The sequence below is a fragment of the Haliotis rufescens genome, unplaced genomic scaffold, assembly GCF_023055435.1.
Source record: "Haliotis rufescens isolate VD_foot unplaced genomic scaffold, xgHalRufe1.0.p SCAF_14, whole genome shotgun sequence".
Classification (NCBI taxonomy): Eukaryota; Metazoa; Mollusca; class Gastropoda; order Lepetellida; family Haliotidae; genus Haliotis; species Haliotis rufescens.
In genome coordinates this window covers 25,802,599-25,820,352 of record NW_025963824.1, presented here as the reverse complement: position 1 = coordinate 25,820,352, position 17,754 = coordinate 25,802,599, and the positions used below count along the sequence as shown (strand labels likewise).

The window sequence follows — 17,754 nt, the reverse complement described above, 5'->3', positions numbered from 1 at the left end:
AGGTATCTTTGGGTCATGTAGTGAGGGTTATGGGGTTGTGTGTCATTTAAGGGTAAACAGGGACGGTAATTTGCTAACATACCAATGAAATCTGTGCTGCATTGTTCAGACTGTTGCAAGCTGAATGTTGTGAATGTTTCACTGAGAATTCACCTCCATCATTTTCAACTCAAATCAAAATAAAAATTGGCCGATTCAAAACCGAAAAATTGTTTGCTGAGTGCAAAATCAACACCAACTGAAGCACCCCACTGTCAGAGAGTCAACTTTGGTGAAAAACTATAAAGCTCCATGTATTTTATCAGATCCATGAACCTCGTCCTCCAGCTGAGCGCAAGAAGACACCTGTCCCATCAACAGTTACAGTTCGAAAACTGAAGCCACCTGCTGAACTCGAGAAACCCAGGCCTAAAATGTAGGTAGAAGACCTGTCTATGTATCACCAGCATAGCTACCGACTTAAGACAACATTATTTTAGTCATTACATGCACACTCCTTGGGGACCCGTGAAGATCCGGGGTAGATTAGGTCTTCAGCAACCCATGCTTACCCTAAAGGCGACTATGCTTGTCGTAAGAGGCGACTAAAGGGATCAGGTGGTCAGGCTCGCTCACTTGGTTGATACATGTCATCGTATCCCAGTTGCGTGGATTGATGCTCATGTCAATCACTGGATTGTCTGCTCCAGACCATCTTTCCAAGGCAAGGGAGTTATCTGACTATAAAAATCCAGTTTCCACCTTGCTGAACTAGGCCTGAATTCCATGGCTTGAGCGTAGTGCCTGCAGTGACTGTTACGAGTAGTGTCCCTTTTGTGTCGCTCCTATTGACCAATCAGATTCCACGTCTCATTTCACATGCATTTGCTTCAATCAAAATAGCGTAACCCAGTCAAGACGATGTGATCGTTATTCAAGATCTTTATTGTAATAAATCAGGTCTTACCTCGCAAAGTGCATCAAATCACTTGAGCACCTGGATTAAAACATGATAAGATTTGGAAAATATTTGTCGACGTCCAGTTAATGGTGCAGATGCTCTGCAAATCCTGCAAACGACCGAAGTCAAAAGTCCAGCCAAAATATGACTCCATAATTCCAGCTTATTTCGGCAAGGGTGGAAACTGGACTTTTATAATCAGTTGTTTCGGGAAGATGTCATTCTCTTATTGCAACGCAACCACTTACTTAACCACAAACTCACTCACTCACTCACTCTCTCACTCACTCACTCACTCACTCACTCACTCACTCACTCACTCACTCACTCACCCACCCACCCACCCACACACTCACTCACTCACTCACTCACTCACTCACTCACTCACTCACTCACTCACTCATATGCATAAGGGACCTATACCCAGGATTTCCCTCAGTGCGACTGTGAAGTCATGTCAACCTTCCTGCAGAGGTGTCACGCAACCACTCCCCACACACTCACTCACTCACTATCCCCCTCACACAGTCACTCACTCTGTAACTGACATTCACTCAAGTATATGTATTCCCAGGATTTCCCTCAGTGCGACTGTGAAGTCATGTCAACCCTCCTGTTGTGGTGTCTAATCTGTAGAGACTGCATTGTGAAAAAACTTAAGTAAATCTTGTAATGAAAAATTCAATAATCTTGACAGAACTTAAATGCATGTCCGTCTAATACAAATAAGTAAACAGAGATAAGATTTAATGCTCAAAGTGCATTGCATTACACATGTTTACTTTCTTCGAATGAAAAATATATTGAATGTTTGAATAGGTTTTGTTTGTTGAGTGTCACTTGGATAAAAGATAAATATAAGAACATATTTTTTCTTGTTTTGCTTTCATTGAAACAAATACAGTACAAATTTCAAATTCATTATTTGAGAATAAATTTAGATAATCAGTCTAAGTAAACATTTTTTAAATAGTTTTATGACTCCACTGTTAAACAGATATATTGGTCCTTAGGAACGTTCCATGCAAGAGTTAGATAGCAAGCCTGACGTTTAGAAGTGGATGAACAGGTGGCTCACTTGAACGAGGTCCTGCAATTCACAGAGTTGTCTCCCTTAGAATCCCTTGTAGCAAGCTCCTTTCACTCTCGGTAACATCGCTGCCACCAGTGTGTGTGCGGCCATTACAAGAACCTTGAAATTTGCCCTCTATCCCCATATGAAGTAACATTTATACTTTTGTTTATGTCTTTGGGAATCATATTTCATTTTGAAAAGGTTAACGACTGACCATGTTTTCCAGATGAATTTACTTTGTTGTTTTAATAATCAGATTGGTTCGAGATTGCAGACAAACGGAAAATCAACCAACTTCTCCCTTACATTCTTACTATATCAATTAAAGATGATATTTTTAATTAAAAAGAAATTCAAATTGACAAACAAAGGAAGTAATTTATCAGCAGTAAGTGTATTCAGCGTCACGACAGTCGTCACTTGTTTGTTAACATAACGGTCATTCGGTTGCGAGTTCAACTCCAAGCATGTTTGGGGCCACCTATCACAGTGGGGAATTTTGACTGGTGGTGGAGCTCTCTATACTATCGCTGAGAGGAACTTGCCCTTGTAGGTTCACTCCCATTAATGATCCATGGTCTGCCAGCACTCTACCGGTGGCCCCGACTCTGGTAAAAGTCTACTGTAGGCTTTTATCTCACATCATGCTGACATATGGGGATAGAAATAAAATCATTGTTCAAGCTCCACTTACTCTCTAATAGTTGGCATTCGTAAACTTACATGTGAAATAAAAAAAGTGTTGCCTTACTGCTGTTGCCATACTCTAACACAGACCTCTGATAGTCACAGCGCTAAGATTGCTTTCATAGAGGCCAAGGCTTCCGTTCAGCAAACTGATTGCAACAGTATTGTTGAAGTAAATCCCATACTCTAACACAGACTTCTGATAGTCACAGCGCTAAGATTGCTTTCATATAATAGAGGCCAAGGCTTCCGTTCAGCAAACTGATTGCAACAGTATTGTTGAAGTAAATCCCATACTCTAACACAGACCTCTGATTGTCACAGCGCTAAGATTGCTTTCATATAATAGAGGCCAAGGCTTCCGTTCAGCAAACTGATTGCAACAGTATTGTTGAAGTAAATCCCATACTCTAACACAGACCTCTGATTGTCACAGCGCTAAGATTGCTTTCATATAATAGAGGCCAAGGCTTCCGTTCAGCAAACTGATTGCAACAGTATTGTTGAAGTAAATCCCATACTCTAACACAGACTTCTGATAGTCACAGCGCTAAGATTGCTTTCATATAATAGAGGCCAAGGCTTCCGTTCAGCAAACTGATTGCAACAGTATTGTTGAAGTAAATCCCATACTCTAACACAGACCTCTGATTGTCACAGCGCTAAGATTGCTTTCATATAACAGAGGCCAAGGCTTCCGTTCAGCAAACTGATTGCAACAGTATTGTTGAAGTAAATCCCATACTCTAACACAGACTTCTGATAGTCACAGCGCTAAGATTGCTTTCATATAATAGAGGCCAAGGCTTCCGTTCAGCAAACTGATTGCAACAGTATTGTTGAAGTAAATCCCATACTCTAACACAGACCTCTGATTGTCACAGCGCTAAGATTGCTTTCATATAATAGAGGCCAAGGCTTCCGTTCAGCAAACTGATTGCAACAGTATTGTTGAAGTAAATCCCATACTCTAACACAGACCTCTGATTGTCAAAGCGCTAAGATTTATTATTCTTAGAGAAGCCAAGGGTTCCGTTCAGCAAACTGATTGCAACAGTACTGTTGAAATAAATCCCATACTCTAACACTGACAATATTCATAGTGCAAAGATTATTTTGTTGAAAGAGGTGTCAACACTTAAATTAGCATTGTATTGTTACTGTCAAACACTGGAACTGTCCTCAGATCATCGCATAGAGAAGTATCTTATCAGAGTAAAAGGTCTGATTTTTTAGAGTTTGGACTTTCAAATTTTCACCATTGAACATGAATTTATTATAGTCGTATGAAAAATCGAGTGCGCCTTGATCCATTGAGAAATAGTGGTGCCAGCGCTATGAGCATGCATCAACGGATGGCCTGCAGCACATGACATATATATCCATTAATTATTGTTGTTGTTTCTGTTTGCAGTGTGACTGTAGCTAAGCCAGCGCCACCTGATGCTCCGGTCAAACCCATCGACTACTCAGGTGTGTAAGGTCGTTCCTGTGACAGCTACATAACTGGCATAAACATTGTCAGTGGAAGAAGTTAAGCATAAATACCAGGAGGTCAATATCCTAGTGTTATAAACCTCCCACGTGTTTGTGTCACCCCAGGAGGTGTTTTGGAACTCCCCCACAGAGTGCATTAGTTTAGGGGGCACAGGTGGCCCAGTCGTCTAAGGTGATGTAAACGTGGTATACATCTGAGACCTGCATCACTTCGGGCTTTCCTCCCACATTAAGCTGATATACCGTATTCGACGTAATAAGCGCCCCGCTCTAATAAGCGCCAAAGGCGATATTTGCTAATATATTGGCTAGTGAACAATCCCAATTAGCACCCCTTCTGATTGATCAATGTACACAAGACTTATTTATTCGTGTATAATACGCACTCGTGTGTTATATCACCCTTAATTATTGGCAAATAAATTCTTGAAAATTATATCTGTCGTATGTAAACATTTCAGGCTGTTAGCATAAACCACGAAATTTACAATCTTTTAACTCAAAATAATATTCTATTAAGCAACCCCTATATTTCTAATTTTGAGAGTGCCCTGGGCGCTTATTACGTTGAATATGGTGACTGGAATACTTTTAAAAGCGGCATTAAATCCAACTCACTCACTCACTCGCATTAGTTTCAATGTAATCCCTTGTTGTCTGGTTAACAATGATTGTATGTAAACCCTCCTATGAGGGCTTACAATGATTGATTGTAAAACCACCTACAAGTGTTACAATCATTGTAAAACTTCCAATGAGGAGTTACTAATATTTCTGTATTTATGAATTTGTACTTGGTGTTTCAAACATGGGCACTTATCAGAGCAGGACGTCGAATACGGTAATCCCTGGAAGAAGCAGTTTCTCCTTCACATTGCCCTCGTGTTCACAGTTAAAGATTTAGGGGTCTACCTACTGGTGCCCGCCCCCATGGTATTCAAGGGATTCAAATACCATGGGGGCGGCACCAGTAGGGATTCCACATGCAACTAGAGCAAACTGTCTTATAGAGGACATGGAATAGATGTCCCTGTGGTACAACATTCCAATGAATTTGACAAACATCTGACATTTGTTTGTTTTTGTGTGTTTTCCGTGAAGGGTTTGCCGGACCCCGTTACAACCCTGACGGCAGTGTTATACAGCACAGCATTCTGGGAAGCTACAACGACTTCCACCGGCAAGCTGTCAAGAAGGGCGACCTCATTGTAAGTAGCTGTGTCTCCTTGATGAACATGGTCTTTCTGCTTCCAAAATCAGAGTGGAAGGTCTCTGGTTCCATCCCCTGTTTGTTGTTTAAAGGGGAAGTGTACACGCAAAAATCATTTTCTTTCTTTTTCTAAACAAAATGCAATTTTAGAATAAATTAGTATCTGTGTTTGAAAATATACACTCATTTTTTTCACAGTGAAAGTAGGAAGCTCACAATAGTGTGAAAATGATATGCCGTTATGAGGCCTTCGTTTTTCGAGCTAAACAGGCCTGAGTTATCCCCCTTAGATTATGACGTAATTGGTGCCAATTCAACTGGGTCCCTGTCTATTCTCAACGCAAAAGATATCAAGTACCAGTTTTTCGGTAAAACAACATGGCCTACGACACACTCCGGCGCAGTGGTGACTCAGCATAACACTATGCTGGCTGGCATCTGAGACGCTAGAATCACACACCTGAACCTACACCACGTGAAGCGGCTCTAACAAAGCATAATGACGTCATAATGTTTATCAATTGGCACCAATGACGTCATATTGCAAGGGGCATAAGCCATGGTGTTTTTGTTGTGGAAATAGAACACTTGGTAAATTTGAAAAATATAAATCGTTTTGATGGGAAAAATATGTTAATTAATTGTGATATTTTTATATTTTGGTCTATGACACTTCTAGGTTAACACTTTTAATGTGGAAAAAGTACAAGAAAAATAGGTTCATTTCCGTGTGAACTTGCCCTTTAACGCCGCACTCAGCAATATTCCAGCTATATGATGGCTTTCTGTAAATAATCAAGTCTGGACCAGACAATCCAGTATAAGTTGCTGATTTGCTAATCCTATACGCAGGGTTACTTCACAATATTTTAATGATACACACAAGTTTTATTTTTGTAGCGTATCTGTAATGTTGGTTGCGTATTTGATACGCTTGGATTTTATTTTACTGCGTATTTCTGCATTTCCGATGCGTATTTTACGCAGATACACAGCTTATCTGGAGCTCTGGCTTTGTTAGCCATGGCACACTCTGATTGGGAATCAGTGTCAGTATGGGTGCTAGATGACTCAGGTTCCCTCCCACTGATAGTGATATAAATAAAGTACAATTGACAGCTGTATTAGCCCAACTCACTGTGACACTACTAACGGCAGGACATCCCGAGCCCCCGCGAGCTGGACACCCAGCCCCCAGCTCCGACTCTCAAGTATGAGAAGAAGAGGAAGATGATGAAAGACAACATCCGGGCTCAGGCGGACGAGAACAACGCTCTGAAGAACTGGCAGCTGAGGATGATAGAGAGGAAGAGACAACAGGGATACATCTCAAGTGAGTTGCCCCAAGCCTGTGTCTAGTCAAGTCCCTGTCGGACCAGTCAGGTTAACCTGTTACAGTTCATACTAAACCGAAATTAACATTTGTCAGAAGTAGCTGTGGGACGATACACTGATGTATCAGTGGATCACTATGTTTTACTTCTCGATACAAGTATCGATCACAGTCGTACAAAGTGAAAAATATCGATTATGACCTTAAATGTTTGCTTTAATAACACTAAACACTCATTAGTAGTCATTGTTAGAAACTGGCGCTAGTCCTGTAGTCCTTGCCAAACTGCCCAATGGTAAAGGTATTATAAGGACTAGTAGACATTTGCCATTTTTAAGGATTTTGCTATATGTTATCATTATAAGGACTAGTGGACGAAAACTGTTAGTTTCTACACTGGTAGTGTGCCTCACTTGACACTGCCAACTGTAAATTATCAGTGTGCCAGATATTTGGCCATCCTGTCTATGAAAAAGATGGCTTACGTACCCCAGATGAGAGCACATGCAAGTATCGTGATGTGTATCAGATCACACAGTTGGTGTATCGTCCAGCCCTAGTCATAAGACAAGTAAAATTAACATATAACAGCCCATATATGCACACATGCACTGCTGGGTCTAATACTGTATGTCTGGAGTAGGCTCAGGTGTGTCCAGGGTATACATGATATATGTTCCTGTGATATATACAGTAGAACACGGATATAACGAACATGGATATAGCGAACAAACAGATACAACGAACTGTTAAAAAATCCCTGATTTATCTCCTATATAATATCATACAAAATTTACGTATATAACGAACTCTCTACAGCGAACTAACGGATACAGCGAACTGATATCTGATCACCGACAAGCCCATCTATCACTAAGTAGTGAGTGTATAGCGAACTGAGAAATCTCACTCAGTGTCAAGTGTCACTGACAAGTGGCTGTACGCAATCAGTGGCGAATCAACACAATCAGCTGTGACGGACCAACCTTGTTAAATTTGCATTGTGTTAATCTTACTTGTACATGTAATCTTGTCTGTAAAACAAACATTAAACATATGCATTTTACGAGATGTGTCCAAGTGTCAGTTCACTTGCATATGCTATCATCAATAATAAGAGGAAAGCTATCAGTTTAGACACGAAATTGAGAATTATTAATGCTGTTGATGCTGGCATAAAAACCAAGAAAGACCAAAGCTGACGAAATCGCAGTGAAATTAGGCCATGAAGATTTCACGTGTAACACTGCAATTGTGTTTTGTCTTATCCAAGATGGCAGACGTTTCCGAGCAAAATGTGTATAACGAACAACGGATATAACGAACTGATTTCTCTGGTCCCTTGTAGTTCGTTATATCCAGGTTCTACTGTATACATAACCAGTCTTTGCTTACAGAGCTGTTGCAGAAGTCTCCGGAGGACCTGGCCATGAACCAGGCAGACAACTTCCGCAGCATCCAGGAACAGAGACACATCATCGACAGGACCATCCCCACCATGGACTACGGCAAGGGGTGTAAGTCTTCCTCTTTATGGGATGCTGTAGGACCCAGGCACTTGCATGCATGCTACGCATCCTCACCTGGGACTGTTCCATGAAGCTGTTTTAGTGCTAGGACAATCTTAACTCCAGTACTTCAACACTGACTAAAACTGACATAGTGCTGAGATCAGGCGCTGAGGATAATGTAAATAATAGTAATGCTGCTGATGCTGATGCTCATGATGATGATGTAAATAATGATGTGATGATGTAAATTGTGATGTTTTGTTTGTTGGTTTGTTGTTTAATGCCGCACTCAGCATTATTCCACTTATATGACGGCGGCCTGTAAATAATCAAGTCTGGACCAGACAATCCAGTGATTGACACCATGAGCATCGATCCACACAATTGGGATACGATGAGCGAGCCTGACCTCCCGATCCTGTTAGTCGCCTCTTCAGGCAAGCATAGTCGCCTGTTATGGCAAGCATGGGTTGCTGAAGACCTATTCTACCCCGGATCTTCACGGGTCAATGATGATGATGATGATGATCTTAAGGCAAGCATAGTCGCCTGTTACGGCAAGCATGGGTTGCTGAAGACCTATTCTACCCCGGATCTTCACGGGTCAATGATGATGATGATGATGATGATGATTTTATTGCAGACCGAGTGGGGAGTGAGTACTGGAAGCAGCAGGAGAGGTTCGGGGATGAAACGGTTGGAATACAGTGAGTTCACCTGCTACACAGACTATGAATATAACTATATATACAACTGCTTTTCATCAAAGTTATCACATGCATTCATAAGAAATTAATTCTTTTCAGAGTTGTGGCCCTTGTTCCATGCTTTTCAACTTAGTGCATACCGTGTGAAATGGGGACAAGATTTCTCAGAAACTACTGAAGTTACATGAATAAAAGTTTGCTTGCTTATTTTAGAGATACTTTCAAGACTGAGTTCAAAAAATGGTCCTGTAGATTACTTTTTTACAGAGTTACGGCCCTTGATTCATATTATTTTATGTATTGCATAGTGTCTGCAATGGGGAAAAATTTCTCAGAATTTAGCTTATCAAGAGTAAGTTTTTCCAAAGAAGGGGCCTTTTGTGTGTATTAATTTTACATTGAATCATTTTTTTCTGATGACATAAAGCAGCCCAAGTGCCTATCTCTTCCTAAGGCTTTGTGGAACTCTATTATATAGTTTATATTCACTACTATATGAACAAACAAAATTCTAATGTGCCCCAATGCTCAGGATAGTGATAACACTGCTTTCTTGTAAGATTCTGGTTTGAAGTTTACAAAATCGAACCCATGTTAGTCTTAGTAATTCTTCCTGTCAGAAGTCTGCAACTTGCAAGTGTAAGAAAGAAAACAAGATAGTTGTCAGCCATTTGAATATATCTGGTAATTTTCTCACCAACATTTCAAAGTTTTCAGCAACATTCAATGTTTGACATTGGCAGTGGGTCAAAATGGGCCCTCATCATCTGGGTATGCTTAGTGCAGTGGTAGAGATTGACATGGTTCTGTTGTCTTTCAGGTTGTTTGCTTTTGAAGGCTGATTCTACTGGCATGAAATTGTCCATTGGCATTATTTGAATTGATTGTTATATACTTGTTACATGAACTATTATTAGCTGAGCATATGGGACGGAACATAATTTCACTAGCCTCGGGCTTGGAACAAGTGGCAGAAATGACTGACTGCTGTGGTATGGGAGGGACCACCTGTGTATTTTAATCTTAACATTTTGTAATGACAAGGGGCCTTTTGCTCTTATGCTTGATCAAACACTGTTAGTGTATAATAATAGAACAGTCAAGGACAGACATGTCACGCACATAAACTTGTCCCAGCTGTGTCAAACAAATTCAAAGGGTCGTCGGAGTACATATGTATATGCTGAATTACATTTCTTTCTTAGTCCTGATTTTACATTAAACTACCTTTTCTCCTTCAGTATGACCTTGACCCAGACAGAGAAAGGTTACCCAGTTCCCGTGGAGCATGTAGGACTCCCTCAGACTGTTAGGAAGGAAAAAGGTAAAGTCGTTGTTCTTTAAGAAGTCTTCAAATCTGGCAAGAAAATGCTTGTTTGCATTATCACTTTGGATCAAGAAAAATATATCTCTTGAAATGTTATGCAAGTTGTCCGACCTTGATGACATGGTCATATCTACTGGTTCATGGAAGGACAGTATGCAAATGCTACACTAGATGTGCAGAGTTGTCTCCCTTGACCACAAGGATCCGCTGGTCATGGGTAAGAATCACAGATTCACCATGTTGATCCTTGATTTGTCAGCACCATGACCATGCAGAGTTGCTTCCCTTGATAATATATAGACCACAGTTGTATAGCTATGAGTTGGGAGTCCTGTAGAGAGCAGCGTTACCCCTCCCTCCCCCCTGTGTTGCAGGCTGTCCCTGGAGCCCCAACTACACGGTCCCCGTGTTCTACCCCTGGCACAAAGCCCCCTTCTACGAGAAGCGGAAGAGGCAGCTGCAGTCCGTCATCGATGAACTCGACCCTCATCAACCCGTGAGTCCTGCCCAACTGAAGAAACACCTTGTTGTTCGCTGATTTGATACTCTGAGTTACATGTGTCACTATATTCATGAAGGGGATTTTACAAACTGAAGGATTTGAGGGCTGTACACAAACATTCAGCTTGTAAAATCCTGTACAGCCCATATGTAACAACTTTATTTAACATAGTTCACAATTTATAAAGAACGATTTTCGGGAATATGTTTGTGTGTGACAATGAGATCTATACTCAAAGGCAAAAGTTATTGTGACATGGATTTTTATATTTGTGAACTCACCCTGAACGCTCTCTGTAGACATGACTCATTTGCATATGGTAGGAGTGCTCCTTATATGGAATGTTGCTCTCTGGTGACATGACTCATTTGCATATGGTAGGAGCGCTCCTTATATGGACTGTTGCTCTCTGGTGACATGACTCATTTGCATATGGTAGGAGTGCTCCTTATATGGAATGTTGCTCTCTTGTGACATGACTCATTTGCATATGGTAGGAGTGCTCCTTATATGGAATGTTGCTCTCTGGTGACATGACTCATTTGCATATGGCAGGAGTGCTCCTTATATGGAATGTTGCTCTCTGGTGACATGACTCATTTGCATATGGTAGGAGTGCTCCTTATATGGAATGTTGTTCTTTACAATACCCTCAGACATTGTTGTTTCTATGTTATATAATTCTATACACGGCAATAGAATTGTTTGACCGATCCTCGTTGTGTTTTATGTGTCACAAGAACTTTTGCCGTTGAGTATACCTTGATGCAGTCAGTATGGTAAGTCGAGGGAGATACAAGGAAGTACAGATTATCTTTCCCGAGTGACTTCATTTTCTAAGTTCCAAGTCTTGGTGAGAATATTACCTTAGATTAAGGTATAGCATTAGTGAGTGAGTGAGTGAGTTATAGTTTTACATCGTATCGGCAATATTGCAGCTATATCGCGATGAGAATGTATAGCATCAATACAGAGAGACAGATAATGTGTAATTCCCAGTTGAGTAGGTTTTCTGTATTTTCCAAGTCTTTCCTAGTGATTTTTATCTGAGATAGCCTACATCAGCCGATTTTGGTTATGCCTACATTGTCAGACACTGGTTATACCTACATTATCACACGTAGATTATACCTACATTGTCAGATATTGGTTATACCTACATTGTCACATGCAGGTTATACCTACATTATCACACACTGGTTATACCTACATTGTCAGACACTGGTTATACCTACATTGTCAGACACTGGTTATACCTCCATTATCCCATGCAGGTTATACCTACATTGTCAGACAATGTTGTTTATACAGTTTTGTTTATACAATGTTGTTTAGACAAAATAATTAGGCAGTGGTAATGCCTGAAGCTTCTTTAAGTGTTGCCGACATCTTATAGCATTAGAAGCCATACCAGCTAGTATGTAATCAGAATCATCCATACAATCCTCAAATTTCTCTTCCAGGATTTTGACCAGCTGGAGGTGATCGGCACAAACGACCCGTTCAGGGGCAGGGCGGAGATAGAGTCGGACTCTGGGCTGACGGAGAGACTTGAGTCGGAGGACCGCTACCTGGGTCTGGGAGAGGGGGACAAGGGACCGCAGTGAGTACACCACACCCCAGTAGCCATGTTGTAGTAGTCAGTGGGGGATGGAGAGAGATGAGTCAGAGGACCGCTACCTGGGTCTGGGGGACGAGGGACAGCAGTGAGTACACCACACCCCAGTAGCCATGTTGTAGTAGTCAGTGGTGGATGGAGAGAGATGAGTCGGAGGACCGCTACCTGGGTCTGGGGGACGAGGGACAGCAGTGAGTACACCACACCCCAGTAGCCATGTTGTAGTAGTCAGTGGTGGATGGAGAGAGATGAGTCCGAGGACTGCTACCTGGGTCTGGGGGAGGGGGACGAGGGACAGCAGTGAGTACACCACACCCCAGTAGCCATGTTGTAGTAGTCAGTGGGGGATGGAGAGAGATGAGTCAGAGGACATCTACCTGGGCCTGGGGGAGGGGGACGAGGGTCAGCAGTGAGTACACCACACCCCAGTAGCCTTGTTGTAGTAGTCAGTGGGGGATGGAGAGAGATGAGTCCGAGGACTGCTACCTGGGTCTGGGGGACGAGGGACAGCAGTGAGTACACCACACCCCAGTAGCCATGTTGTAGTAGTCAGTGGGGGATGGAGAGAGATGAGTCCGAGGACTTCTACCTGGGTCTGGGGGAGGGGGACGAGGGACAGCAGTGAGTACACCATACCCCAATATTGTTTTGGTCAGTAGTCAGTGGGGGATGGAGACACTTGAGTCAGAGGACTTCTACCTGGGTCTGGGGGAGGAGGACGAGGGACAGCAGTGAGTAAACCATACCCCAATATTATTTTGGTCAGTAGTCAGTGGGGGATGCATAGTGATTTCAATAACAATTAAATTTGATCATGTTCTCCTGGTCGGTGAATGGCTGATAGTATGTCATTGTGCCCTGGTGATGTGTATTATTAGCCTTGTCCAGACTGGATGAAACAAGCTGCCATGACACCTGCCATCTATATCCATCCCCTGCTGCTGCATCCAACAAGATTCCTGTGTTGTTCTTCCAGAGACCCGCTCCAGGACCACCCTGATGTGTACCCAGAGCCGGTGTTCGGGCCGTCCCTGCAGATCGCTGGTCAGCCAGCCCGCTGGACAGGGGACAGTCACGGCTTCATCGGCCAGCCTGGCATCCAGGCCCGGATCTCGTTTGAGTCGTACACGAGCGAGCGCATCACTTCCTACCTGGAGATCATCAACGATGGAACCACATCCATCTACTACGACTGGAAGGTATGACATTTAGAGAATAACCCACGAGCTATGAGGAATTACGGAATATCTGTCACAAGTGACTTCATTTTGTAAGTTCCGCGTGTTGGGGAGACTATTTCAACATTAGTTCAAGAAGGACAGATGGTACATAATTCCCACTTGTGGGTATGTTGTTCTCTATTTTACCTACAGTCTTTTATTCTGAGAAAAGGTAGACAAATATGGATTTCCTTATCTCAAATGGAGACATCACTTTCGTTGGCTGTTGGAAACGTCACATTGTTTGAGACATCCTGAACAATTGATGGCGTCATCTTCCGTGAATTGCTGCAATGTGTTCCTATGATGTCACATTGCTAGGCACTCTCCAGTATAGTGGTAGAGCGTCGGCCTGGAGAGCGGAAGGTCGTGGGTTCAATCCCCGGCCGCGTCATACCAAAAGATGTGAAAGGATGGTACTTGTTGTTACCCTCCCTGACACTTGGCATTAAGGGGCTAAAACAAGGACTGGTTGGCTCAGAGTCAGTATACTGTGTCTGTGTGGCGTATTTATGTTAAACTGCGGCATGGCACACACATGCAAGTTAATATATAAGTACAACAATCTTGAACATGCTATAAAACCCCACTTCACCTCAGATTTCTATAGGCAAACATTGAAAACAATGGAACAATCTGCCTGAAGAAAAAAACGATGGTAAAAATATATTACTGTATAAAATTTGAACTATTCGAATGCTGCTATGTTCAAATTATATTATCTTTTATCATCATCAATATGGGTTTGTATATGGGTCCGATTGATCAATGTACACTAGACTAATTTATTTGCATATAATACACACTCGTGTGTTATATGCACCCTTAATTATGGGCAATTATCTTCTGGAAAAACATATCTGTCATACATAAACATTTCAGGCAGGCAGCATAACCATGAAATTTAACTTTCAACTTTTTTTTCCACCAAAATAATATTCTAATAAGAGCCCCCTATTTCTAATTTTGAGAGCGCCGTGGGTGCTTATTACGTCAAATACGGTATGTTTGAGAAAAGCTTGTTGCCCTGTATAAGCTTGTTGCTCTGTATAAGCTTGTTGCCCTGTATAAGCTTGTTGCTCTGTATAAGCTTGTTGCCCTGTATAAGCGTGTTGCCCTGTATAAGCTTGTGTACTGTGTTTGTTCCAGCAACTCCCCAAGGACAACCCGTTTGAGTTGGTGCAGGCCACTGTGCAGAGGTTCTACTTCAACAACAGCAGCGGTCAGTGGACACTCACATAACACCGGGTGGAGTCTAACTCAACAATCTGCCCATAGTCAGGGTCAATAATAATATTAAGGCCGCCATGACATAACTCTGATAATGATGTCCATTGCATGACATCACAGTTGCTCATATTAAAAGATCTCATTTTAGGCTAGGGTCGGAGAATGTGAGACATTATGACAAGTGTTGTCAGACTGGAAGCAGAGCCTGCTTCTGATATGAGTGTAAAAAATAATGTAAAAAATCGGAGAAATACTTTTTTCCTTCTCCCACACGTGTTTCAAATGTATAAAAACCTCTGGAAACAGTCTGGTTCATGGGTTGTTTTCTAACAATGTTACTTTTCAAATTTTGTTTTGTTTTGGTTTTTTTGCATATTGTTTGTTAGCTTGTGTAAGGAAATTTGAGACATCATTTACATGTTATTATCATAAAATGGAAACAGCTCCAAGCTAGTGTTGTCAATGATATACAAAAATATAGCCATTCACAGCATTCCAAACACTATGCATGCTATTTCACTATGCATGCTATTTCACTATGCATGCTATTTCACTATGCATGATATTTCACTATGCATGCTATTTCAGGTGTAATCCTGCCGGGAGAGACGATGAAGTTCCCGTTTGTCTTTAAATCGCCCAATGCTGGAGTCTTCACTGAACAGTGGAAATTTGAGACTCGCCCCGTCGTCTGTGGTGGCGCCGACCTCATCGTGTCCCTGAGAGGCGTGGCACTGCAGGAGGACATCTACCAGAAACAGAGACAAGAACTGGAGGTGAGAGCCTTGGTGGTGGTTCAGTCAGTCACTCAGTAAGTTTAACGACGCTTTGAACAGTATTTCAGTTTTTTAATTCATAAGTTGTGCGGGTCTCAGGCATTTACCACTTTGATGAAAAAAACACATGAGCATGGTTATGTTGCTGACAAACCTAGAAACATAATCAGAATGATCCTTGTATTCAAACCACAATCATGGTTTCCTGGCATGCCTAAGGGACACAACTCTGCAGCACTTTAGATGACTGGACCACCCAAAATATACAGAAGCTTCACCCAGTGAAAGCAAAGGGGAAGAGTTAGTCGTTAATGAGAACCCACCCGGTGCCTTATTCAATTCCTTGAGCACTTACTTCATCAAATGTTGTCATTATGTTTTCAGAAAGATCTGCAGACGAAGCAGGCTAACCAGGTGGTGACGCAGATCCTTGATGAGCTGATAGATGCCATCAGGATGCCTGACCGTCCACAGTCGCCCGTCGACGCCTACATCACGGAGGAGGAGATCTTCAGGAGACACAACCAGGGGGTAGGAGCTAGCGTACCCTTGAACTCTACAGACCTTTATATTCTTACACTTTCTCTGTAGTACCTTTGGTGTACAAATAAAAGAACACGGACTACAGATTGAGATGAAAAAGTTTGGGATTTAAAGAATATAATGTAAATCAAGCTCTTAACTGATGAATTAATATTCCATCTCATTGGGAATGAGGGGCGGTCGGGTAGCAAATGGCATTCAAAGACTTAAGGTTAAGCTGTTGAAACTGGTTACAAGGTTTCGTACCATGCTATTTGGCTGTGTCTTACTGCCTCAAAGAGGGGAACAGTCATTGTAGTTGTAGTAGTTGTGTGACCTCCTCCCTGTGTTGTAGATGCACTACAGCCACGAGACGGTGGTGGAGCTGAAGCAGATATACCTGCAGCTGTTCCCGGAGGAGGAGAGAGTCGGCAAGTTCTGGGACCTCTGTGTGCAGGACCTCAAAGATGTGAGTAAGATGGGATGACTATGTTCAGGACCTCAAACATGTGGCTCAAATCTGTGTCCTTGGTTTACAGGACCTCAAACATGTGGGTCAAATCTGTGTCCTCTGTGTGACAGACCTCAAACATGAGGGTCAAATCTGTGTCCTCTGTGTGACAGACCTCAAACATGAGGGTCAAATCTGTGTCTTCTGTATTCAGGACCTCAAACATGTGGGTCAACCTGTGACCTCAAACATGAGTACCCATTATTATTACATTCTTCAGTTGTTGCACTTGAGATGATATGTTCTGCCACTAACCAGTCTCATTAAAACCTAAAGTTTTACTTTGATATGATACCTTTCTGCATCAAGATCTGACAGCACATCCATAGACGATCACATCAGATAAACCCTGAGTAAACTGAATAAAAATAAGGATACATGGGTACTAGAGCCAATCATATGTCAGCTTTCTAAAACCATTCAGGTTCATGCCTTTTGAAACTTTCTATCTCTGCCAAAGAAACCCCAACAGAACACAAATGTACCCTCCACAGAAACCCTTTTTTGTGCAGATGCATAGTGAATATATGAATAATCCATTTCAATATATTATTAGAGAGGCATTATTTTTTCGCATTCAGATGTCCTTGAGCATATTCATTTTAAAAAAACAGCAATCCGATATGCTGGTCTGAAAGCTTTGCTAACATGAACCAAGAATTTTGCCTAAACCAGCCTCCTTTTAAGGTGTCCTTAGATCTTCATGCAGAGAGGTATCATACAAGAGTAGAAGATTATTCTGCTGCAGTGTTCTAGCCAAATGCCACTGACTTATTAAATTGGGGGGGGGGGGGGGGGGGGGGGGGGGCACAGGTGGCCCAGTCGTCTAAGGCGCCGTGATTCGCTGTGCAGAGTCGCGTCCCTTAGGCACGCCAGAAACCTATGATTGTGGGTTCGAATCCCGGTTCGCCCCGATTATGTTTCTAGGTTTGTCAGCACCATACCCGTGCTCGTGGGTTTCACCGAAGTGGTAAACGTCTGAGACCTGCATCACTTCGGGCTTTCCTCCCACATTATGCTGACACACCGTGATATAACTGGAATACTGTTAAAAGCGGTGTTAAACCCAATTCACTCACTCACTATTA

General features: G+C 42.1%; 1 protein-coding gene across 18 annotated transcripts in view; it reads left to right on the top strand.

Annotated features, from left to right (window-relative positions):
- The window catches only part of LOC124131250 (MYCBP-associated protein-like), a 75,971-nt gene that overhangs the window by 38,382 nt on the left and 19,835 nt on the right, over positions 1 to 17,754 (top strand). For all 18 annotated transcript variants that reach the window (XM_046494397.2, XM_046494399.2, XM_046494384.2 and 15 more), the window contains 14 exons: positions 306 to 415; positions 4,117 to 4,175; positions 5,301 to 5,407; positions 6,568 to 6,742; positions 8,140 to 8,259; positions 8,897 to 8,960; positions 10,202 to 10,284; positions 10,662 to 10,783; positions 12,253 to 12,392; positions 13,384 to 13,606; positions 14,777 to 14,849; positions 15,446 to 15,633; positions 16,018 to 16,164; positions 16,511 to 16,624. In XM_046494397.2, the coding sequence (XP_046350353.2) occupies positions 306 to 415; positions 4,117 to 4,175; positions 5,301 to 5,407; positions 6,568 to 6,742; positions 8,140 to 8,259; positions 8,897 to 8,960; positions 10,202 to 10,284; positions 10,662 to 10,783; positions 12,253 to 12,392; positions 13,384 to 13,606; positions 14,777 to 14,849; positions 15,446 to 15,633; positions 16,018 to 16,164; positions 16,511 to 16,624 (1,725 nt within the window). The remainder of the gene's footprint in view (positions 1 to 305; positions 416 to 4,116; positions 4,176 to 5,300; positions 5,408 to 6,567; positions 6,743 to 8,139; positions 8,260 to 8,896; positions 8,961 to 10,201; positions 10,285 to 10,661; positions 10,784 to 12,252; positions 12,393 to 13,383; positions 13,607 to 14,776; positions 14,850 to 15,445; positions 15,634 to 16,017; positions 16,165 to 16,510; positions 16,625 to 17,754) is intronic.